This window comes from Opisthocomus hoazin, chromosome 3 (assembly GCF_030867145.1).
Source record: "Opisthocomus hoazin isolate bOpiHoa1 chromosome 3, bOpiHoa1.hap1, whole genome shotgun sequence".
NCBI classification, from domain to species: domain Eukaryota; kingdom Metazoa; phylum Chordata; class Aves; order Opisthocomiformes; family Opisthocomidae; genus Opisthocomus; species Opisthocomus hoazin.
In genome coordinates, this window is record NC_134416.1 from 55,331,603 (window position 1) to 55,358,499 (window position 26,897).

Consider the following 26,897-nt stretch of genomic DNA (forward strand, 5'->3'; position numbering starts at 1 on the left):
ACTTGAAGCTAAAAGAAACAACGAGGTATATAAATTCACATGGAATTCACAATAACGTGTTCTGTACTGGGTCTTACACAACACTTGTGTATGATTATAAAATTGGAGACAGAGAAATGAAAAAAAAGTGACTTTTACGAGCAAGCTACACTGCAGCAGAAGTTACAGGGTAAGTGGTTACCAAGCACGGGACAAAGGCAAGACAGAAAGAGGACGCAAGGAAAGTATAAATCCAAGATAGTGGTCGGTTTAGGACTTTGCAATTCCCTCTCTACCTGACAGTACTATACTTTGATATATTAGTAACTACTAATTATATCAATATTCATTAAGATATTTTAATTTAATAAGTTTAATTATAGATTGAGATATTTTCAGCTTTTTCACTCTTCTTGCTCCTGAGCAACATAAAGAATTTTGTCTGAAAGTCATCAAGTCTTCAACTATTTGGGTTCCTGAGTGTTGTATTTAAGTGGCCGAATTTCAGTTACTTTCTTCTTTTCTGAAGAAAACATTCAATACACTCTCTATGAATATGAACACCCCCCTTTTCGTATTTTAAATGTGTAGTTATCGGTCTTGTCACAGGCCAGCTTTGTACACACGAAAGATTAGCGGACGGAGCTCTTCACTTGGCTTATTTTATTTTTTTATTCTTTTCTTCTAAAGCGTTTGGATTTTTTTTCAAAGAACAGTAGCACCTAATTTATCTGTGAATTTTTAAGAAGTAATTTGATAGCTAAGCGTTACAGACAAAACAGTGTGGAATTTATATATATATATATATATAAAACATAATAGTACGGAATGATATGAATTTACTAACTGAAGCAAAGGTTTGCAAAACCCCCCGCCCCGTTCCCAAGCGCAGCCAGCACCTCACCGGAGGTCACCGGCAGCAGCGCTCGCTCGGGGCGAACCCCCGGGCCGCGCGACCCGAAGGGCTGAAAGCCGCCCCCCCCCCCCCCCCCTCCGCCTCCCCCGGGGGGGCCCAGGCGGCGGTGGAGGCTGCGCAATCGATCGGCAGAGCGGCGGATCGGGGCTCCCTCCGCCGCCGGATCGACGATCGACAGGCGGGAGACTATTTTTTGCAATGGTTGACTAAATATGGTCAGGGAAGAGCGAGGCGCGGGCGAGCCCGCCGGCCCGGGAGTGCGTGCTCCGAACGCTCGGCCGCCTATAAAGCCGTCCGGGTGCGGCGGTACCCTCCGAGCGGGGGACGCGGCCTCCGGAGCCGGGGAGCGGCCTCGCCACGGACCTGCCCGCAGCGCGGCCCGGAGACGCGACCTCGGGCGGGAAGAGATGCAGCGCACTGCCTCGGGAGCTCGGAGAAACCAACCCTTGCCGGGGGAGGGGGGAGACGATCGCGCTTTTTTTTCCTCCTTCGTGCCGACTTTTTTTTTTTTCCTTCGTTATTTTTGGAAGCGACTCCAACTTTTGGGGGCTTGGCTTTAGTTTTTTTGTTGATGGGTTTCTGTGTTATGTTGGGGTTTTTTTGCCTGCGATTATTCTCAGCCGGCAGCGGGCTAAGTTCACCTGCCCTTGGCTTCCTGGCACCTATCCCCGGAGCCTTAACTCTCAGTCCAGCAGACACAAGGTATAATTTCTATGCAACATCATCCATATTTCAGCGTTCCAAGAAAGGCAGCGGGTGCCAATTAGGCACCGCTCTTTGCGCTTTTATTTTTTCCCCTCTCCCCCCATTTAAGTTTTATCTATTTAAGGCGGTGAGGTACCGCACGCCCCGACACTGCCCCCCCACCCCCCCTCCCCCCCGCACGGGAGAGCTGACTCAGCGAGCAGAGCGAGAGCCCTCGGGAGGAGATGGCTGCTGCTGGTGTCTGCCTCTAGGTCATCCCCTCTCCTCCAGCTGCAAGCGCTGCGTGACACTGACCTCACAGGTAACGGAGCATCAGGAGACCGGCGTTATTCTGCTGCACGTTTAAAGGATGCCGGTGACTTTCTGCATGTGTAACTTATTGACTAGAACGGTGGTTTTTATTTTCATTGTTATATTAATCCCTCTGCTCTGGGAACAGCTTGATTTTGAGTGTGTTAAAGTACCAAGCATTTGCAGTGTAAAGAGCAGGTTGGAAAAAAAAAATTTAGTCCAAATTTCATAGCAAAAAGCCCCCAACTTGATTGGTAGGCAGAATTCTTTTTAAAGAAGATGAACTCTAAAACTGCACTGCCGTTAACTGGTTGTTCATTTCAGTGAAATCTATTCTTCTCTTCCTGCGCACAACTGAAAAAAAATGCCAACTTTAAAAAGAAAATCTAATAAACAGCGTGGCAGTGCAGTGCCGAGTTCTCAAGTAGGTCTCGGCAAAATTTTTCAAGGTGCTTTCTCTCAGATGTACATGAAAACAACCTACTTAAAAACTAGAGTGAGACTGCTGTGATTCTAATGCTGCATTGCTGTTTCTCCTTGTAGTACTGTGCTAGCTGCTGCTACACTCTGATTTGCTCTCTATCAGCTGCACTAGGTTTTTGTCATGAGCTGCAGAAATTCTTACTTCCTCTGCTCTCAGCTTTCCTTACGACTCTCACATTTACTAATTGTTAAGCTTATTTCAAATTTACCTTCTAATGCTGTGAAGACGAAGCTTACTCTTTACTGTAACCCCGGTCAGCTCCTGAAATGCAAATTAAGCAACCATAAGCTGTATCTGACAGCCCCTTAGAAGCCAAATCCATACTGTACATCAAATATTTAACTACCATTCCAAACCAAGGTGCACGGAGTCTGGCAAAACAGGGTTAAACTTGGGGTTTGTTTCTTTGAGGGGTGGGGTTGTTTTTTTTTTAGTTGTCATAAATGTTTCAAGTGTGGACAAGATTTAGACTGAAGCAGGTGAGTGCCAATTTTAAAAATTATGAGAAAAGCTGCCTCCAGAAGTGTTGAATAGGTATTAGCTTTCACATGTGACCTTTGGCCTAACAATCCAAATCCTGTCACAGCAGTTAGAGGCTCTTATCTTAATTCAATGTCATCATCTTTACAATACGCACAATCACCAGTGGCATGTGCAATTTTTATTTTTTTTAACCCATTCTGAACTACAGTTGAAATAAGTATAAACCTGCACAGAGTTTGCAGAATACCAGCTGGGATGCAAAAAGCATGCAAGTGGCATTGGGAAGTGTAGGAAAATAAGTTTATAACTGTCATAATTAGATAAGTCTATACTTCTCTTCAGGACACCAGATGCAAACTGTACACCAGCATGGAAATCTGCCAGAAGACCTGGGAGGAAGCTGAAGTTTTTACACTGGAATACAACTACAAATTCCAAGAAAATATGTTGCAAAGCTACCAGCAATTCAACTCTATGCTCAAACGTGGTCACTCAGAACAAACAGCAAGAGGCTGCAAAAGTCTGGAAAAGCACTTCTAATGTCCATGCCATCCCCGAACAATGAACTAGAACTGGCTTTTCAGCCTCTGTGCAGGTAAATTGCATTGCAAAGTTCAGTTAGAATAATAAGTTGATCTTCTGCCGTCAGTTTATCATAACATTGTTCTTACAAAGAACTGTCAGCCTGAGATTTACCTAATGACAGCAACGGAAAGCAGAAAAATACTTTTCAGGTTCATCTGACAGGTAGTCGAGCAACTCCATGTGTACCTGCTCAGAGTACATACTTCTTTATGTACCCATATGAACATACAATGCTATGGAATGTAAAGAAGTATGTATTTTTGGCAGGCACAGAACGACCAGTAAGAGGAAACTAAACAGCTGTTGGAAGAAACAGGTTTCCCTCTTGTTTGAATGACATTCATGTGACAAATTAACTTGCTAAGGGTCAGTTGCTATTGCCAAAATAACTCCTACTTGTTAGTAACAAATCACAAAACATTAAATTAAGTGACAATAAAAGCCGGTAGAAAGAATTGTTAACAGCTGATAAGCAGAACATTAGTTGTAAACAAAGAATTCAAAACAAGTCTGGAAAGGAACCCTTGACATACACCAATTAAGAACGCAGGATAGCTGCAAAATTTATCATTACCAGTACTCCTCACTTCATAGATCCTAACTTAATCTTAAAAGCCCGACTATCAAAACGTATCTCATTTAAAACAAGCCATTGTTCTATTAATCACAGCCTGTTCTGTGTACTTCAGATGGTAATATTTAAATTTACACCTAGCATAGAATATTTAATCTACAGGCTGCAACTAAGACACAAGTAGAAACAGCTAGAAAATTAAGGCTGTGATTTAGGGAAAAGGATAGCCAAAATAAAAGAGCACGATAACTTCTGCAATGTAATATATGAGACTTAAGTTAGAATTTTCTCAAAATCAGCACTTACTATGGTCACTGAGCTCTTCGACACAAAGTGCAGTGTCAGGTTTATGCACAGAAAGTGACAATACAGAGATTTCTAGGCCACAGTCACTAGTCAGCGGATTAAAGCTATTGACAGATTCCTAAATGAAAACACAAATGACAACTGCAACCTACAAGGTAAGTTATCTTAAACTCTATTTTCAAATAAGCTCAATTTATTTTAAATCTGAATTTAAGAAAATATGACTTTGTAGCATCCAGAAAACTGGACGAACTACATGAAAAACAGTCATGCAACAGTTCCAAGTTCTAAAAGAGGTATTAATTAAAATATACCAGCCCATACTATCCCTAAGCAAAGACACTCAACACCAAATTAAGGAACAAGACAGAACATGAGGGAAGACCTCCTGGTTCATCAATCCAGCCATTCCTATTCACAACAGCAACCTTCTAAAAGCAGTTATTTAAATAGGATACGTCCATGATAAGCAGGCACATTTGGCCCAGATTAAAGATTCTAACTGTACCCCTGTGCTTACTAAAATGTCTGGAAGCAGAAAAAAGAAAAATAAAAAAAGGCAACGCACCATTTTTAGATGGAGAATCTTATTTTTAACTACTCACATAATACTCAAACAGCTAATACTATACATAGCCTGCTACTTTTATTCCCTGCAACTACAGCATAACATATATACAAGAAAAAACATTACCTTATCAGAACCATTTTCTTAAGTAAAATATTAATATTTGTTTTAAAGCTGTTTCTCTTATGAGCAGATATTTTGGCATGAAGACTACAGTATCTTACAATCTAAATTAAAACTTGGTTTATAGTGGGAAACAAATCAAATTGTAGTAGCTTTTCTAAATGGAGCGATGCTGCTGAACTTGATTTTGCTCACAGAAGCAATTTAGTATTACCAACAGCTTTATGGAAGGGTTAATTGCTGAGCATTTGCTGCTTCTCCTGAAGCGTTTCTCTCCCCACCACCAAATGATCTGGCTTCCACTATATAATGACACCAAGTTTTTAACAGCTTAAATTTATTTTGAAAGGTTTTTGGTAAGAATTCATCATGTGGTGTTCTTTCTTGTCTTCTTTGTATAACATTGCAACGCTATTCCGAAACAAAGTGACAGTTCAGAGTGATACAAAAGTTAAAATTACATGTTGACACTGCTTCCTGCTAGTTCATGTTAGCATATCTCTAAGAATACATATCCAGTCACTCTAAAATGTCACATCCATCACTTAGATCAGCTGTTCAATTTTAACCGAGCACACGTTGAACTTTGGGCATCTGCTGACACAGTTGTAACTCAAACATTTCAACTGTGTGACTGACAGGGATAACAGATGCTGACATTATCGAATGCTACACGGCTTTTTTTCCACAGCCGTTTTTTGTCCCGATATGGCCAGTACATGAAACTGTATTGCCATCCAAAAGTGCACTTGAGCAGCTGTATCTGTAAAACAGTTCCTCTATAACTGGTAAAAATAGAAACTAATTTTATAGCCATCTTTAATGCTTAAGTCCAAGTGACACACCTGCTATGTTTCTATTAGGATACATGGTGTTGGGAGTATATTTACATAAATCTTCTCACCAGCATCAGACTGCACAACAAACAGATGTAGACTATACTTGACATACTCATTACTAGTGAATGGCTTGAACTAAGGTTGCCTCCTACTTAAAGCTCAGAAATAATTCAGCATACAACATAAAAAAAGCTACGTAAGCATGCACAAATGTATTAAGGACCTTAATTGAGAAGAAATCAGACGCAACCCCAGAGAATTCTTTAAAAGCTGTATTCTTCTGGCATCAAACATTTTTACATATACGATTAGCGTAAAAAAAAAAAATCTATCCTGATATGTTATATAATCACTCCCAAAAAGTTAACACTATCCAGAGATATAGTAAGGGAATTGAAAGCACTTGACATTTATACTTGTGCTAACCAACTACAGCATTAAAGCAGCTGCAAAAGGGAACCTGCCAGAAAATGAATGGGGGGGGGGGGGGCGGGGGGGAAACTGAAACCTTCTTCCCAGTAAAGTTTAACATAAAGAGGCAAGGGAGCTCTACGTGAGTAGAAATTGAGACTACACTTTCTGGTCACTACTCTAGAATGTCATTATTGCAGACAGAAAAAAGTTGAAACTGTAACTAGAATTTGATTTGAGACTCATTCAAAGAGCCTCAAGGAAATATGCAAGGAAGGAACAAACACTGTACAGGCTTTTCTGGTACACAGCTTTCCATTTTGCCATCTCCAGATTAGCGAAGGAATTTATATTTGCATTGACTAGAAACAAAACGTGTAACACAGAAGAAAGCCACATGTTCTTTGTGAACTGTTCACGTACTTAAAAATGTGTTGCTGAATTACAACCTAACTGCACTGCAATGCTTTGCTAAAGCTGGTAAAATGGAACCAAATCACCTCTTCAATGGATTTGGTCCCCTTCAACCAGCTGTAGCTATGCATTGATCACTCCAGGATTTCTCTTATTTATAAAACTGGACACTAAGTCTGCTCAGAGTAAATACGCAGTCCTCTCTGCGTATGAGTTCAATTATTTTAGGCAGTTTGAAGATAGAAGGTAGTAAGAAGTGTAGCAAATTCTACATTTCAAAATCTCAAGGTTGTATTTGTAAATAAACAGCTACTGGTGTTTCAATATTCTGTCTATATTCAGTGAAAATTGATCTCTTACAACATTTATAAAGATAAGTAAACAGTGAAATAAACATATTTCCAATGATTTCTTGTCTCTTGTATTTTTCCTTAAGTTTGTTGACCTTTGTAACAGAACTAACAAAAAACCTGATCAAAAGAAACCAATCATGAAAAGTATTGGCAATGGAGGGCAAGTCTGCTTTCTGGGCACCTCTCTTCCCGTGTGTATGTGTGTGATTCCCATCCCCCTCCTCCCCCCTCTTTTTTTTTCTAATTGCACTAGGGAGGAAACTCCACAGGGTAGGAACTGTATTTGCCATCTCGCACATGCTGGGCTTATTATTTACTATTTAAAGATAATAAATTTGTCACCGACCTCAACAGCTACAGGCTAATCTGCCATCTAATTATAGGTCTGCTCAGGGAGATTATATTCTTTCTCTAAATCAACTTGAACAAAAGTTTTCTTTGAAAGCATTTTCTGACATAATACTTTAATAAGATGTTTTAGGAGTGTGGGGGTTTTTTTCATGCTCAGCTTCAATTAAGCTTCAACTTACACTTACTGTTGGAACTGCAAATATGAAAGCAAAAAATCCCTTTTGCTGGTTCAGAAACTAATTGCACAACTCTTCAATTACCTCACAGCTTGTCTCTGTGAGGACCTCCACAACAATACAACACAAAAGTCCCTGAGACACTCATTAACACTAAGGACAGGTGAGAAACCCAACCTCTCAAATACATCACTAAAACCAGTTAAAAATTCCACTGCCAGACAATTCAAACCATCTGTCTAAAACCAAGGATAAATATACTAAACAAGACAACCATGGGGAAAAAGTGTAATTCCATTTTATACCACGATCTCCTACTTGTGAGTTTATGAACATAAAGATGACATACTCCTTGCTGTTGGACAGCAATATATGAAATCTGCATCTTAGTCCAGTATTTTAATTTTTTTGATTTAAAGTCCAGTAGAATGTATTGCTCGAAAGAACTAGTTGTACGTGTGTACAAAGTCAGGTCAGCTCTAAAAGCAGCCTCTATTTAAGATGCTAGCTGCAGTGTCAATAAAGTTCTCTTCACAAGACACAATGCAAATCTAAAACTAACTGGGGCAACGGATATAAAACACGCCTACACTTCACAGTCACGTCTCCAGCTCAAAAAATCTGAAGTCACAGGTATGCGAATAGATCAAACACAACCAAGAGTTGATAACATGGCAAAAATAACCAATCTGTACAGTATTTTCAAATTCTACTCTCCTTTTTTCTGTCTGAAAAAAATCTCATTAACACTGAAGAAGCAAAGTCTGCCAAGCTTTGAGGTTCACACTACTTCAAAAAAAGTCCAAAATAAACGCACTTTTAATATGACTGACTCGGCTAAAAATCATCAACAGGAAACCGTGTATTAAATAAAATCTTCACTTCCCCACAATACATTTAAAATCTCCTTTAGCCCTATCTCCCATGCACAAGTTTAAAGCTACCTACATAGCATAAACTGAATAACATCCATTCTACATTTTAACATTACACATTAGCATGAAAAACAGAAGTTCTGGTTCTGTACCAATTCACAAAGTATGAAGAGAAGCAAATCTTAAAAGGAGAAGTATTCCACTAACAATAGGATGTGCTCTCCAAAACACACTGTACACCTTGATTTCTGGAAAACACTGCCAAACTGTCATGGAAGATTAAGTGCTGAGAAAAATCTAAGCTATTTGACATAAATCGCTATCTTTCTTAAAATATTTATCTAACATTCAAATGTTTAAAATAGAATATATTTATTTTCACACAGAAAATGGAAAACTTTCAGATGCCCTTCTCAGCACCGTTTGTGTGGGTTTTTTCTTAGAGATCTACCTCCCTACAGTTAGTAAAGGTCAGAACTCAAGCAAGAAGCAGAATTGGTTTTGCACTGAAAATGAGATTGGTTCCAAATACCTGTCTGATATCAACTGTAAAAAATTCTATAGCAATCTAGTTCACTTTATTGTGGTGTCCACGCACTTGGCACCGGCATTTATTTTATTATCATTAACAAGGAAGATGGATGTGGACTTTGTCTATACTTACATACACAGTATTTTTTTAAGTACAGATATACACGCATATGCACATATATACGTTTATGAATATATGTTTAACTTTTATAAAATAACATTACATATTTATATATTTGACCTTAAAGATAATTCAGTGCACTGTATTCCATATAAGGCACCACAGCCTGAAGCCACAAAAACTCCAGTTTAGGTGGAGCAGGAAAGTTTAAGATTAGGAAAGACAGATCCTTAAGTAAGGTTGCAAGCAGAATATGTCATGTACTGCTTGTGACCCACACCAGCTACAAGCTAAAGTTCAGAGATTTACTTTTAACAGTGTTTTAAATAGCTTGTGCTTAGGGCATTTAACAGATTAGTAATATCCATTGTTCTATATCAGACTAGAAAAAAAAGCATGGCAAATAAAACTTTTGGTTTCATTCAGAAACAGGCCAGTGGTAGAACTACAGAATCAACAATGAAACAAACGACTATCACTAAAGTCTTAAAGCAAATAAAACTTCATTCCCAAGTGAATCAAACTATTACAATGATTTTTTTGGCCGGGAGGAAAAAGATTTTTTTCAAAATAGATTTCTTTTGTTTTCATTTTCATGAATTTCTTCCCAGGCTGATGTGTAAAATCTCTAATGCTGCAAACAAATAGAAGTACTACTACTGTGATGGAGACAACATTTTCTGTTTTTACATGTTTCGGAAGTGCTCAAATATAAACACAACCAAAAAAGTAGATGCCTAACAGCTTCACGTATCTAACTGTTTTAGATGCAAGTGAAACTCCATGTATGGGGGGAACCCACCCAGGGTTCAGATCACTAATACTGGAAATATTTTCCTATTCTTCCAATAAAAATCTTTGTAAAGGAGAGAGGATTCTGGGTAAAACTGCACTATGCCTCATGTTCTACCAACCATCACACTGACCCAGTCTAAACTACAATTTGGATCCCTCCATCAAAGAAAAAAGCCTGCTGCTCCTAAAATATTCACCCACAAAAATCTCCAGCATACCTATGAAGAGCTTTTTTTCCATATACTTTCCCTGCATGTCATTTTGAGATCATGATCATGCAAACCAGCTATCACAAGAGCCTTAGGAACACATCACAGAACAAAAAACTAACAAATAATACCCCACCGCGGTAACTGGAGACAGGAAACAGTGCTCGTGGCTATTGCTGTTACGTAAACACCGAGAATTCACACTAAGTGAAGAAATTACCAAGTCAGACTTGAAAGGATTGTCTTCTAATGCCAAAAATAAACTCCCTTCACTAGGTCCCTGACACACTCTCTTACAGACCTTTCATGAGTAGAAAATGGTAAACACATTCATTGTTCCTATCAACACTTCCAAGCACTACTTTTACTTTGTGAAGTGTGATTCCATTCCATATACATATATAAATACTTCTATTTACATTTTAACTATCACTCTTGTTAGCCATGTTCTAAGAGACTAACCCAGATTTTATTCCCGCATATTAATATACAGCCTTGTTTGTCCAACTTTACTAATATTCTACTCTTCAGTTAAGTTAAACAAGTAAACACAAACATTTCTTATTTCACGTAAACCATACTGAATTCTCCACCACACAATAGAGTACTATTGAAGTCTTGCTAGAACAACAGCTCTGAAGAATACCACTTATCCACAACATAAGCAATCAGCAATGCAGCAAGTTTTCCATCAAGTTCTATTTATGCAATATAGTTTTTGAAAACGATCTTAATTGAAGATTGAATGTAGATGTATAGCATGCAGCTAGCATAAAACAAATTCTGCCTTAAAAATTATGCCTTAACTTTTTCAGATGAGCTGCTGTATAAAAACTTGAGAAATTCCTTCTGCACATTCTAATAAAACAAAATCTAATGTTTCTTATGCTGACAAATATAATGTAACACAACAATCCTAAGATCACTTTATAACTGCATGGTATATTTAATAATTATTCACAAATAAGTATTTCTTAAAAACTCAAATCCCTTTCCCAATTCCAATATTCAAGAAGGGAAACACTTTTACAAATCCTATCTTAAGATCCCACCTTAAGATATTAGTTGATAACTTCCTTATCAAAACGATTATTGGCAAAATTTTACAGCCACCACAGAAAATTTTCCGCGGATCTGGAGTTACCCAAATACAGCATTAAACTGAGCAAACTAGTAGCTTCATTCTAATAATGGCTTCCCAAATATTAGAAAGATGCGTATCTAAGCAACATCAAAATTTAAGAAATATAATTACATACAGGTTTAAGGATCTTTTGAAAGAATATCATAATTCTAGCCTCCCATGCACTTGTTTTCCTTTTACAAATGACAAAATAATATTTTTTAAAAAATCTTTACCTAGGGTTTCCTCTTAGTGCAGCATGGTGAAGAGCATTAAACCCATTGTTGTTGGTGATAGTAACATCTGCTCCAGCTTCTAACAATACCGCAAGGATGTCATCACGCTTTTTACTTATTGCGTCATGAAGTGGAGTGTCACCTTCAGAATCCTAAAACCAGAAACAGTTTACATCAATTTTTCCATGCATCCATACTGAAGAAGAAGGATGCTTAAATACCACTAGGAAAACTGACTACACAAACACAAAACAGCTCTTCAGACATTAACATGTTGCTACACTGCGGAGTTCAGAGCAAGCCGCTTCTGGTCTTGCTCTGGTTTTACAAATGCTTCAGTGGGTAATCCTACCAGCGTTCCAGTATTCTACAATTGCACTACTCCTAGAATTCAAACACAGACCTCCAAGTACGCCTTGCATCTGACAGTACTGAAAACACTGGTGTAGACATCAACTCCTCATATCCAGATGGAGTTGATGCCCAAGTTACAATTTATGAGTAACAGGACAGCAACAAAAACTACGCAACACAGAGGAGACTACTCAGGCAGAAGGCGGCAGGGTATTTTGAGTAATGAATGCCAAGATTGAGCCAGCAATTAACCATGTAAACGACAATACCAAAAAGACAGTGTGAAATAAAAACATAAGCAAATCAAAATAAAATGGAGTCCAAGTAATAAACTTAGGCACATCTGTTGTTTTAACTGAAGCAGATAATTTTCCATAAAGCGAAGGCCAATGTCACATGCAATATTCAGCTTTTAAATTTGTTATGGCAAATACCAGATTACATTACACAAGGTACACAAAAATATTTCAGTGCATAATTGAACAGACAGAGAATTTGTATTTTTAGCTTGGGGTTTTACTTTTTCAAATATCCCAAACAAGGGAAAAATACATTTTAGTCTTAGAAGCATTTTATACATTATTTATTCAAGGACCCAGCTGGTTGGACTGAAAAGGAATGCTCTAGACTAACAGTGAGAAAACACATCCATTTAAGCTTATTTGCTGCTATGTAGGCAAACTCTCTAGATTTATGCTTCCAGTAAAATTCTAACACCATATAAGTCAGGAAGGCTTTTGTCACTGACACTGAGTCAACTGCAAGCTGACTAACACAGGAACTGAACATTTTAGCCAATACACTGATACAAAAACAAATCTTTACAATCTTTACGGTGAGAATCAAAAACCATCAAACAAAAAGTGCCAGAATATGGGAACACTTGAACGAGTGTGACCAGTTTGCCAAAAACAAATCATGTAGCTTTTATATGGTTTAATTCATCACATTTCCTGAATCTGGTGTTTACAGACTAACATACGTTTCTGTTTACACAGTGAATTAGCTTCAGCAGTAGAGTGCTGGCCAGTTAAATTCCAGTCATGCTTCAGTTTGACTCCCCTGTGCTCTCATCCACCTAATCAATCACCTACTCACATTTGCACATCCCAGCACACATGCAGGACCTGAAAGTTCATTATTTTCAATGACAAATGTATTTTCCAGATGTGGTTTCATAGCACCATTCTGCTGATTTTTTTCAATTCAAACAGACTTGTATGATTTAAAATCAGGCACATGCACTTTGGCTACTCATATAAAATACATCATTATATCACAGAATCATAGAATGGTTGGGGTTGGAAGGGACCTCTGGGGATCATCTAGTCGAACCCCCCTGCCAAAGCAGGGTCACCTACAGCAGGCTGCACAAGACCTCGTCCAGGTGGGTCTTGAATATTTCCAGAGAAGGAGACTCCACAACCTCCCTGGGCAGCCTGTTCCAATGCTCCGTCACTGTCAAGAGTAAAGAAGTTCTTCCTCATGTTCGGATGGAACTTCCTATGCTTCAGTTTGTGCCCATTACCCCTCCTTGTCCTGTCTCCGGGCAGCACTGAAAAGAGTCTGGCCCCGTCCGCTTGACACCCACCCTTAAGATATTTATAGGCTTTATAAGGTCCCCTCTCAGCCTTCTCTTCTTCAGGCTAAACAAGCCCAGCTCCCTCAGCCTTTCCTCGTAGGAGAGATGCTCCAGTCCCCTCATCATCTTCGTAGCCCTCCACTGTACTCTCTCCAGTAGCTCCTCGTCAAACTAGGGAGCCCAGAACTGGACATAGTTCACTGATATACAGTTAGCTGGCTAACAGCTCAACCTCAGCAAGATCAAGACAGTACCTACAAAGCCAGTTGGAAGCAGATAAACAAACAATCACTATATTCACTAATTTTAGGAAAATTTGCTCATCTTTTTTTATGCGGTTATACAGCTTCCAAAAAATGACTGATTACTGATATGGCAAAACAAGGATGCAATGTGTTATTACCGCATATACTTTTTCTTTCTGTTGCAAATCACTTCAAACTTACCCATTCCCATTTGTTTTACTAACACACTGCACGTGGCTGCATTCAGCTCCTGCAGAACACGCATGCCTGCTTATTTGATAGCAGGTTTCTACTCTGCCTTCTCAACAGGACGCTGTACTCCTATGTTACAGCTACCGCCACATCCATTACAGATAAAACTCCCTGTCAGATTATGGTACTTGAGGCCCTATGCACATGGGCTTTTTAGACAACAGGCTGAACATTCCACAGAGAATCTGGCTAAACATTTCTACCAGTGGTAGGTCAGTTCTGAAAAATGGTTTCTTTTAACGAAACATTCCACAGTATCATCAGCCAAAAAATGCAAAGTTGTAGCTTGCAGAAAGAGCAAACAGCAGTGGATTTGATAGAAGACGAATTAATCTAGAGAGAAAGTTAACAACTACAGATAACTAACAGGCTGTGAAAATACCAATTAACATTAACTGGCTAGAATAAATCAGGTGCCTACCTAGCTGTCAATAAAATCAATAGATTTAATAGCATTTTTATTACAGCTGATCGCATGTTGAGGTAGAGGTTGGGACAAATAACTTCACAAGGTCCGTTCCTTTCAGTCCCATTTTCCTTAATTCTTCTATCACTTACACACAGCAGTTCATAAAATTCAGTAGCTAAAAAGTGAATCTACGTTAATATTTACTTTACCTGGAGACTAGGATGGCAGCCAAAGTCCAGTAAAGTCTTCACAACTTGCAGATGACCTTTGTTGACAGCAATATGAAGTGGAGTCTGCCTGCGTTTGTTGCGAGCGTTCAAATCTGCACTGCCTCTGTGCAAAACCTCTATCACAGCACCCTCATCACCAAAGGCTGCATGATGGACAGCTCTGTCTCCATCTTTGTCCTAAAGTAGAAACATTAATTTGACCCAGTATATTCCACATTTTCTTTGCATTTAAACAAGATTTAAACTGAACAGTTGTGCGTATTTGATTTCTTTAAAGAGAAAGATTAGACCACCATGATACCATTCAAATACTTAACTAAAATAATTGTTCAAACCACAGCAATAGAAGATGAAGAGTCTGTTCATATGCAAACATACACATTCCATGACATACGATATTTTGTACCATATACAACTATTGCCCTGAATCTTTGTGTGATGCGTTCACCAGAAACGTGAACTAATTCATTTGGGTTTCTACTACAAAACAACCACTGTCAAAAAAACCCCAAAAAACACCCCACCCAAACAACCCCCCTCCCCCAAACCACAAACAAAATCCAATCCTCAAAACACAAAAAACGTTACACTTGGTAAACCAGGGTAACCGTTCCTGTAACCCAGAAGGGGTTACAGATTCCAAATCACAGTATAAGACAACAGATTTGCCTTCTTCATACAATTAAGCTAGTATTTATCAGGTTTATTATACATGTCTTAGTTTTCAGTTAATAAACCTGTTCCAAAGGAAATTTGGGATTGATGGTGAAATAAATTCGAAGTTCTGATTCTATGATAATGATTCACAGCATTAAAGCTCTCATTAAATCCAGTTTGTTTCAGTTTCATCTAAACTGAGAATTAAGGTACGAAAAGTCATAAATTTGTCAGCTTGGGTTATTTTAACACCCGTAAGAGTGGGCTGTACTACATGAAACATTTTTAAATATTAATCAAGTGATTTCAACATTAATGACAGTATACAAAAACTAAAAGTAAACTGGAAGTTACATAAGAGGTTTCACTAAAATAGCAACTTCCATAAGCTAGTTTCTAACTAATTTTTTGTGCACAGTGGAATATTACTATGTTTTTGTAGGATTTAATTTTGACAATAGAGAAATACTGAAAATTGTAAGGAAGAGATAAAATCATGACTGATCAACGGTGCCCTGATGTCTTTCTTGGGTAAGTTTAGTTCTTTTACCAATTTGCTTCGCCTTCAGTCAAGTCTTTCAAAAGTTATTTTTATTACTTGTAACACATTTCTAATATTTTTTACATCAATGCAAAAATTTACAGTTCTTAGAATAAATTCTACCTGCACAATTACAAGATAACAACAAGACTATTTACAGCATTTGAAAAAATGATGGAAGGAGACTTATCTGCTAATTATCAAATATATCTTTTTGGAAATATGAATACGATTTTCAAGACAGTCAGGGCTCTAAACGGCAGCTTCAATAGCTTTTGAAAACAAGGTACTTCTATGACTTCCAAATGAACCCATGCTACGAAATAGTCTTCTAAGATATCAGGATTCCTTCTCAACCTCATCCAACACAGTCAAAAGAAGCCAAAGCTTGCCCATTTGGAGGGGAAAAGGATCAGAAAGGGGAACTTCTCTGTATTTCTCATCTCTTTATGAAGATCATTATGACATGAAACTTAGAGCATGACAGTAGTGTTAAAACTGCTACAACATCAATATTTACAGAGCACTTTGTTTCACAGGTATGTGGTAATTTGTCTTTTCATATTTGCAGTCTGCAAAGTACACCGAGACACTTGCTGATGAACCCCCATATAATTTATTAAGTATTTCACAGTTTTAACATATTCCAATTTTGAGACAAACCCCCGATTTTATAAAATCTTAATGTATAGAGCTCCTGCTTTAGTGAGTAAAGGTCCAAGAAAGCACATGCCTGTTTTTTAGCTCAGCATCAAAACAAGTAATCTCAGGAGCTAAATTCCACTCTATAGTTTCTACACAATGGTATATTAATATACCCAGAAAAAGCTAGCAACTAACAAAGCATCTGTCTTAAGACTTACACTTAGATATAAATCTACATATTAAAAGCTCTGTAATTCTATACATGCCAGCAATGGAATACGGTCAGTACTGTCAATATAATCACTGATATCCACTAATTTCTTGCAGACTAGAAAGCTACATATTTTTACCATATATCTACATCAGGATTTTTGAGCTGTCAAACACACATTGTTTTCTGACCAAACAGAGGCCACCTGTACTCTGCACTAAGCTGCCAGAGACATAAGCACAGAGGAGACAACCATATGAGGGCATCCCCAGAAAATATCATCATGAACGTTTATACTCTGGAGCAGTAACTGTAAGCATAAATAAATCCAAATTAGCGATAAAGCAGGCAAAGGATCTTTATCCATTGCATCCATGCCACAGACTACAACAGTGAAGTAAATGGACTAAATTCTTGCTCTCTGCATACCGGGATGACTCTGCTGCATCTTCACATCACTAATTTATAGACAGCTGACATTTTTTAAAGCCTGAAACACATAATCATTAACCTAATCATACTATATACATAATTGTTATAACAATTAATGCACTTTTATAATTAACTAGGAGTATCACCTTCACTTAAACAACTTCATTACATGAAAATGCTTGAAAATTCAAATAAAAATCCTTGAAACATTTTTTTTTTAATGCTAGTGTTACAATACCTCTGAAGCCCGAGCAGACGTGAACTCTTAACAACTCTACTGCTAGCTGATTACAGGTGTATTATCTCGAAGCTGTTTAAGCAGTGCTTCTACTTCCCTCACTAATGCTTCTAACCCTTCCTTACACCGGAGAAGAAAGTATCAGTCCATCACTTGATTAACATGGCAGCTTTGATCCCATAGTACAGATTAAAAGCAACTTAGTCTAGTTTGTAACAGTATATATGCTAAGTATTGCAGTGAAAGCACTACTTCTAAAATGAAGCTACTTCACAGAAATCGGACCACAGAAATTGGACCACAGAAATTATGTACTGCATCAAATCTAAGCCATCTTTACCATTTAGCAGAAAACTTTTATAAAATAATGGTGTATCTGTGAATATAATTTTCATTCCAAGAATTACATCATGGCCTCAATAATGCATTAAAATATTATTATGTATATCAAATACAATATAAAGCTAAATATCCAAGCACATAAAGTTATTTTTCTGTCATGCAAACAATGAGTGGGCACACTATTAACTTCCAAGCATTCTATTTGGCTTTCATTTATATTCTTAATAAGTGAAATTGGACAGATCCTTCTTGTGCTTCACAAAATGAGCAAAAGCTGCAGTATCCATGCATTCTGCGTAAGTAAACGAGGCAAAAATCAATCCAAAATGCAAAGACACAGTATGCTGACAGATAATTTTCTCACAAACAATAATTGTAAAAAACCTAAACAAAAGAAATCTTTTAATTTTGGGTGAATTTCAAAAAAAACCCAAACCAAACCCCACACCTCCTGAAAACTAGAAGCGATAAGAACTGGCAGTTCCTACCCAAAGACACTGTTACTACTTCACGCTCAAGCTTGCTTCAATGGAAAACTTTCTTGTAACTGAACACTGTAAGTAAGAAGCATGGCAAGTATCTGAAGTTGGAGATGCAGCATCCAACACCATGTTTCTCTCTGAATGCCACAGGCAATGTGCTAGCCTATTGCATTCTATTGTTGAAATTAAATAAAGAAAATAAAGAACAGGTTTCATCCACTACATTCACGTACTAGCTTACATAGCTGTACTGTATTACAGAATCACAGAATAGTCGGGGTTGGAAGGGACCTCTGTGGGTCATCTAGTCCAACCCCTCTGCCAAAGCAGGGTCACCTACAGCAGGCTGCACAAGACCTTGTCCAGGCAGGTCTTGAATATGTCCAGAGAAGGAGACTCCACAACCTCCCTGGGCAGCCTGTTCCAGGGCTCCGTCACCCTCAGAGGGAAGAAGTTCTTCCTCATGTTCAGATGCAACTTCCTATGCTTCAGTTTGTGCCCATTGCCCCTTGTCCTGTCGCTGGGCACCACTGAAAAGAGTCTGGCCCCATCCTCCTGACACCCACCCTTCAGATATTTATAGGCATATATTAGGTCCCCTCGCAGCCTTCTCTTCTTCAGGCTGAACAAGCCCAGTTCCCTCAGCCTCTCCTCGTAGGAGAGATGTTCCAGTCCCCTCATCATCCTCATAGCCCTCCGCTGGACTCTCTACAGTAGTTCCTCATCTTTCTTGAAGTGGGGAGCCCAGAACTGGACACAGTACTCCAGATGGGGCCTCACTAGGGCAGAGTAGAGGGGGAGGAGAACCTCCCTCGACCTGCTGGCCACACTCTTCTTGATGCACCCCAGAATCCCATTAGATTTCTTGGCAGCCAGGGCACACTGCTGGCTCATGGTCAACCTGTCGTCCACCAGGACACCCAGGTCCCTCTCCACAGAGCTGCTCTCCAGCAGGTCCGCCCCAAGCCTGTACTGGTGCATGGGCTTGTTCCTCCCCAGGTGCAGGACCCTGCACTTGCCCTTGTTGAACCTCATTCAGGTTCCTCTCTGCCCGACTCTCCAGCCTGTCCAGGTCTCGCTGAATGGCAGCACAGCCTTCTGGTGTATCCACCACTCCTCCCAGTTTGGTGTCATCAGCAAACTTGCTGAGGGTACATTCTAACTCTTCATCCAGGTCATTGATGAAGAAGTTAAACAAGGCTGGGCCCCAGTACTGACCCCTGGGGGACACCACTAGTTACAGGCCTCCAACCAGACTCAGCGCCACTGATGACAACCCTCTGAGCTCTGCCATTCAGCCAGTTCCCAATCCACCTCACTGACCACTCATCCAGCCCACACTTCCTGACCTTCCCTATGAGGATATTATGGGACACCGTGTCGAAAGCCTTGCTGAAGTCCAGGTAGACAACAGCCACTGCTCTCCCCTCATCTACCCAGCCAGTCATGCCATCGTAGAAAGCTATCAGATTGGTCAAGCTGATTTCCCCTTGGTGAATCCATGTTGACTACTCCTGATAACCCTCTTTTCATCCACTATATTAGCATTATATTTCACTTAATTAGAGGTGCTAAAGAACTGGATATTAACCTTTTGTAATATTGTTTGTAGGAGTCTAATTTGGGAACATAATCACCGTAAAAAAAGGTTTTTCACTCTGTCTGACATTTAAAAAAAGGCAATTCCAATAGAATTGCTAGTTCTGTATGTAGCACAGTTTAAAACTTAAGGAGACACAAAGTGTATTTTGAAATATTTACATTACCTCTGCTTCTACATCCACGTTCTGTTTCAGAAGCAACTTCAAAATGTCGACATGGCCATTCTGACTAGCAGCTTGCATAGCTGTGTGTCCAGCACACTGTCCATTCACCTGGAAGCATGTCAATACTTTGAGGTAAGTTGCAAGATACAAACACACCCCTCTGAGACACTTCAGCAGGAGATATGCAGGTGAATTAGAAAACTTGAAGCAAGAGCACACATATGAAAGTATAAAATGAACAATTTTTAGACAGCTGCCTTCCTGGCACATATAAATAATCTAGGTCTTCTCTATTTCATTTCTACAGCACTAGCTAGCTTGAAGGAAAGAAACAAGGAATTGATTTATTTGAAACATTAAGATCTTAACTATAGCTGGATTACAATCTTTCACCTTTGGGCTATTGTAAAGGCAAGATATTGAGAACAGGTCTCGGAATGATACCAGTCCTCTGCTCTACAGTATATTTAACTTCATTTTGTAATTTATGGGAACAACAAGAGTCAGTGTGAACAAAATACCATGTCTTGTATAATCCTGAGCTATGAATCAGTCCTCAGAACTGATGGAGTCTAGTCTCTTATCTGCAAGAATTACCACCACTATAGTGAGGAAAACATCTGATTGTGATTTTAAAAACTGTTCCCTGAACGAAGTCCTGTAAGTTTTTAGCATTTTCTGTTAGACTTTTCACTACTAGGCAATTAGACAAGTTGATAAAAGGAATCTTACAGAAAGCAGATCACCTAATCTGCATTGTGAGTTAAAAAACCAAAACAAAACCCACAACAGCAGCAAAAAAATCCCCCAAATCTACCCTCCTTCCCTCTATCACCTCCAAACAGAAGAATGTGAAGACCCTTCACTAATTGGGAGTGTTTGGTTCTCTGCTCCGACTGGCAGACAAGAGACTGGAAGGTATTTTAATTCATGGTAGACAACAGAACACAAAATCAGCAAAAGAGGGTGTAGAGCACTACTTTCACAGGCACCCCAACTGGAACCGGCTGAACTATTTCTATGCAGACACACTAGTGACTGGCAAGGAGTGTCTAGGACAGCTTCACTTCCTTTAGTATTACAGATCCCCAGAACAGGTCCAGCCAAACCAGAACACTCACATCTACATCTGGTCTCTTTAGCAGGTCTTCCACTTTCGCAACATCGCCATTGGCAGCAGCTTTAACCAATTCTTCATTGAGATCTCCAGATTCTTGGGTTTCAAATAATTTCTTCAATAGCTGGGACAATCTCTCTATAATTATTAAACAAAGGACAGTTAAGATTACAATTCTAATCACGCAAGTACAGAACAATAACAGCTAAAGTTGCCATGTTTCTAAAGGCATGTACGTAGTAATACACTAACCACCATAAAATGGCAGATGCAAGCTATTGTTCAGTTCTGAGCGAGTGCTGCACCTCAACAGCCTTTAGATAGTTGAGACTGTCACAACAGGCACTTCAAAACAAAGCTGACTGAACCACAAATAGCTTGTCTACCATAAATACAGAAGGGCAGGGAGTAGCCACGAACATGAATTCACCTATTGATACAACTAGCCTTTTAGTCTTCTAGCTGAACTTAGTGTATATCCTGCCCTCTGTGATCTGAAACACTAAGTCATGCTACTCTTCTAGTTACTTTTATGGCCACTGTGACTTTATCTTCATTGCAGCAAACTCACTGTATCTACGCCTCCCTAGGAAAAAGTCTAGAAAACTATGTAGAAAGGTTTCTCGGCATTAAAGCAAACACGTGAAGAGGAAAACGCGACTAGCTAAGACCAAAAAGAGGAAAAACATTCTAGTTTAATTGATCTTTGAAACAGCCAACAGAACATAAAGCACATTGAATAGCCTTTCTGCCTTGTTATTACATGAATGAGAGCAGGTTGAACAGAACTCAAATGTGATTACATAGACACACACAAAAAAGTCACATTGTAATTACTCAAAGGATATCTGACTAAATTTTAAGACAGAAATTTTAAGGAAAGAATATTGTCGTAACTGCTTGCAACAGATCCCTCGCTTGTGCTTGCTATCCCACACCACCAATTAAACAAGGAGTACGCTGCTTGCTACAGCCACTGACACTCTCTTCATGCCTTAGTCCCTATTCCAGTCGAATGTCCCTTCCAATCATTTAAACGTTACAGGCCTTCGAGCAGCCCTCCAAAGACACAACTGGCACTGTGGCCAAACAGAAACCCCAATTCTATTTGGAGTTTTTACACCTTAGTAAGGAATCAACAACCAACATCTCCATACAGACTGCAAGCTTTTTCTTTTGTCTTTGTCTCAGGTATAACATCAATTAGCCATATCCCAAGTCTCAGTATTATTAACCTCACATACAAACTACGTAGCAGTACTCATTAACAACTTTTTAAATCAACACACTTTCCATACATGCATTACTGGTTATTCTTCAAACTTACCACCAGATGCATTACTTATAGCAGATCCTGCTGATGCCACCTTTGAGACAGCTGCTGGATTATATGTCCAAGATGTCCCACAAACCTCTACCTTTAAGTCGCTGTCTGAATAGATCTGCTGGACGCGACCAACTTTACCTAAAGTCTGCATTAAAGAAAAGGTCAAATGCAAATAATACTAAAAATAAAATATTTAGAAATCTTAATGTTATCGTAAGTCACAAATTTTATGCAGTCAATTGTGTAATAGTACAGTCACTAATACCTTTAGCCAAGTTTCATCAGGCTAAGCAGATTACTACATCTGAGAAAATATTTGATGAAATACACTTTCTCTAACTTAAAAGAAAATCACTTTGACTCCCACCACCTCCAGATTTTATCACCAACCATAAGCAGACATATTATACAAGTTTTATGATCCTATGAATCCAAACATAAAACTACTTACTGGAAGCATTGCTTCAGCCCACTCTCCATGACCTCTCTGAAGAAGCTTGATTCGCTCTAAGTCATAACATACTTGAACCAGGTCACCCACTTGAAACTGAGAGGTACCTCCTTCTGCACCCTGAGCAGCATCTCCACTTCGGACCACATTGGCTTTGGTGAGAACAGCTGGATTAAATGTCCACCTAGACAATGAATCATTTACAGCAGATTTTAAACATGCAAAGCAAAATACATGTTTAAAAATAATCTGTTGGACAAGATTCTGCTTGTGTGCCTACAAACTTTCTGCAATTAGATACCACGGCGTATCTGTTGTTAACCATTTTTTGCCCATAAACTTGTCTGTGGCTCATGAGCTGAATATTTCCAGGGTAATCTTCAGAGAAGTACATTTGTAAAGCAATGAAGAAATAGCCTGCCTAAGGGGAAGCAAGCTGACAACAATATAATAGACCTGAAAGTAGCTATACAGATTGTTTATTTTTCCAGGGAGAGATGGAGACGACTCTCGAAAAGGAGAAGATCCAAGCTGACGGCACAGATCGTGCCAACGTCACTCCACATTAGGCATATGCCCAATGTCAGAAGTTTGTCACCTGTCCTCTTAACCCATTTTCCTGAAAACCCACCTTACATTTCTATTATCATTTCCCTTGAAACCATGGGATACTTTTAACTAAAAAAAGAAATTACTGCTTAAAACACTACATTTTGGAAATTACATAGCCAGAACATTACTCATTATTTTGGACTCAAGTTTTCACCAAGCTGAGAGAGGCAAGAAACTGCCTTTTGCCACTAATGCATCTTTAAAGGTAAGTCCTTATTACACATTGTAGAAGGAATACAAAAATTCTCAAGAAAATCTTAATAGACACAAAAGAAGGAACAGAAAGTTTCTGGCACCAAGTGATCAGAAGTGCTAAAGGCAAAGGAAATTTGTGAGAATCCATGCATGACAAAGCCTATATAACAAACCTGTTGCCACTTGGATATTGTACTACAATGTCATGATCCTCATCAATGCCACAAACTGTTCCAGTTGTTGTTAAAGTTTCAAACATTCCATCAGTCCATCCTCCATGACCATGCTGTAAAGACTGTACAATTTCCAAATCAAGGTCAATGTTTACAAGGTCGCCTATTTGCAGCCCACCAGGGTTTCTGTTACCATTTTGCTCACCTGAAAAAGAATAAGAACAAAATGTTCACATGACCACACTAATTCTCCATGCAATTTAAAGAACAGAAGTTAATTTCTGAGACTTGTCTCTGCAACTGTAGTGGCCAATAGCTAATAAGGAGTGAACAGGTAAAAAAGAATTCTGAACCTCTGGCTGTGGAACTGTGAGTTTCTTGTTGAGTTTTCAAGGCAAACAGCAGTGACACTCGCAAATGTTAAATACTTGTGACAGGCTCCATTATGGGCTCTGACTGGGATGGTAACAGCTATCAGATGGTGTTAGACATCTAGATATATAAAAGCTCCTATAATTTTGAGTCATACACAAAGTGCCATCTATCTACTCAGAGGCTGAAAGATAAGCAGAAGGCCCACAGAAAGTGGTTTTGAATTGGGTCAGCCCTTGAGTGTGGAGAAAGCACTGTCAAAAGAATACCTCCAAAATGACCGATGAAAATCTTTAACCTTGTAAGTGGTGAGATGACTATGAACGAAAAAAACCCTGCAAATTTAAAACTAAAATGTTGTCCCTGGACAATGCCTGCTTTTAAAAGATCTGTCTTGGCAAAAATTCATTAACTGGAGGGAAACAGCATACATTCGCACTCATCTAGCTGTGCTAACTGATGAGAGAACACACTTGTGGACCTGCTTACTGCCAGAACTTGAGCATGGTATCTGGTGCCATCCACAGAATGGCGAAAAGTACGACTACAGAAGTCACGTAGATCGAGTTCCACGGCAACATCAGTGACAAAGGAACGGGTCTGCAGAGTTCCTTTAGCAATATTGCTGTCTCTAAGGGGGAAAGGAGCGTTTATTTTTCCTCTTCCAAGCAAGAGCTAATAATGGAGAAAGGGTCCTTACACTGTGACAATAAGGAAGCACACACAAATGACCCGACACAGAGAGACAAAAACGTTATTTGGAGGGAGACTGATTCCAGAGCCTGAAATCCACACCAGATGCTGGCAGCACTAGCTGCAGCACTAAAAGTCTCCAGAGGTCAGAGGGTGAAGAAGAGAATCTGATACTACTGAAGAAGAAACTGCTGAGAAAGGAAACACGCCCATGAATAAATGCTCATGTTCAATGCACTTTGACTTCTATGATCACCCAGTGACTTCTTTCTGTCCTGGTCTTAGTTTAAAGGACCTACGGATGGACCACTATTTTGAGTCTGCACTCTTCACCTTCACAGCGAAACACACATAATATGGAAAACAGCTACTTCTGCAGAGGACAAAGTCGAAGAATAACTCTTCAAAAAAACTGCTGATATGGAACTCACTAGATAGAAAACTTAGACAGCAAACATCCCAGAGACAGCCCTGATGAGACAGGGAAGTCTCAGAAAGGAAGAGATATAAAACAGCAGAGAATTATAGAAGAATTAGTTGGAGGAAATGATCTCTAGAGGTCACTTGGTATGACACCCCACATAAAGCTGAACTAACAATCAGCTGAGGTCAGCTGTGGCTTTGCCTATCCAAGTCCTGAAAGATCCCAAGGACTGAAGTTCCACAACCTCTCCAAGTAACTTTTTCCAGTGCTGCAATATAGAGCTGTAGGTGTAACAAAAATTCAGTCCCTGATCTGAACCTCTCAAGTTGCTGAAGGTGGCCTTAAGGACGCTACCATTTGTTGTTATTCTGTTTGCCACTACCGCAATTTTGGTGCCATCATTTTCAATCACTCTTCAAGTGGTTGTAGGTGTCTAGCAGATTACCTCTTAACCTCCTTCTTACCAGACTGAAAAAGCCCAGCTCCTCCTCCTCGCAAATCATGTCCTATCAGTCTCTTAACCACTTTAGCAGCCCACCATTAGAACCTCTACAGTTTCCCGAAACGGCGGTGGGGGAGGGAGATGATGGACAATGACACAAACAGGACTTAGTATTATTTCAGTCAGAGTGCAAAACTGAATTTCTGATTGAACTCCATGAGGTCTCCATTCACCAATTTCTTCACTTCCTCAAGACTCTTCTGAATAAAGCTCTACTTTCAACCATACCCCTATGCCAACTTGCTATCATCTGAAAATTGTCTGGGATTGTATTCTGTCTCATCATCAAGGTCACAATGTGGTATTGAACAAAATCAGTTCCAGTACCTTGCCCCAACTCTCTGTATTAATTAGGCCCCTACTGGAGTATTATTTGCACTCTACTTTGAATATCACAAAGCTTCAAAAAACAACTTTCTGGTTTTTAATGCAAGCATATATTTAAATTCACAGCAGGAATGTATCTGTGAACTGATACAGAAGATAAATAAAAGGAACAGATGTTCCAACAAAGCATAAGACTCAGAAGATGGAGGATAATGTGGCGAGAATGATGAACTGAGTTCATTGTCATCTATTAAAAGCAACTTCAAACAGTGGAAGGAGAAGAATTTAACAAAGAATCATCTCCTACTATCTCTAGTGATTAATATTCATGAATTCAAATACAATATCACCCTAAAAGAAAGCTACATGTACAAAACAGATTTGTACTTTTAAAACGAGAACCAAAATGAATAAGGGGCATGCATAAGAACCTAAGTTTACCTGTGTAATAATGAACCAGTAAGATCCTATTACTACTTTTCCATTTTTTATTCACATCAGACTAAAATGACAAAATTGAATTTAAGTACAGAATCAAGATACAAAGACCAGAGTGCCCTGGTTTTTTACTTTTGAACAATTCACCTACTTGACAGTAAACAGCTAAGTGACTTCTTGGACAATTGTTTTTTTTCTGAACAAAACAGACCTTTCCTGTTTTCACCTTTTCACCAATGCTGTCAATAAAAGAATAGTGCTTGCAGGTCATACTTCCAGTACTTGTGCAATAAATTAGATTAAGACTAGTAAATAGAGAATTCTCATCACTTTAGGAAAACCAGTATTACCAGCTAATGTTTTTTTATGCATTGCAATACGAAACTCAAAAGAAAACCAATTTTTCTGTAGTGTCCAGTTTTATGACCAGGT

General features: G+C 39.0%; 1 protein-coding gene across 4 annotated transcripts in view; it reads right to left on the reverse strand.

Moving 5' to 3' along the window:
• Positions 1-26,897, reverse strand: part of MIB1 (MIB E3 ubiquitin protein ligase 1) — a 104,465-nt gene that overhangs the window by 34,852 nt on the left and 42,716 nt on the right. For all 4 annotated transcript variants that reach the window (XM_075416343.1, XM_075416342.1, XM_075416341.1 and 1 more), the window contains 7 exons: positions 23,710-23,914; positions 22,730-22,913; positions 22,279-22,423; positions 20,956-21,089; positions 19,835-19,942; positions 14,500-14,697; positions 11,449-11,600 (listed from right to left, as the gene is read on the reverse strand). In XM_075416343.1, coding sequence (XP_075272458.1) covers positions 11,449-11,600; positions 14,500-14,697; positions 19,835-19,942; positions 20,956-21,089; positions 22,279-22,423; positions 22,730-22,913; positions 23,710-23,914 — 1,126 coding nt within the window. The remainder of the gene's footprint in view (positions 1-11,448; positions 11,601-14,499; positions 14,698-19,834; positions 19,943-20,955; positions 21,090-22,278; positions 22,424-22,729; positions 22,914-23,709; positions 23,915-26,897) is intronic.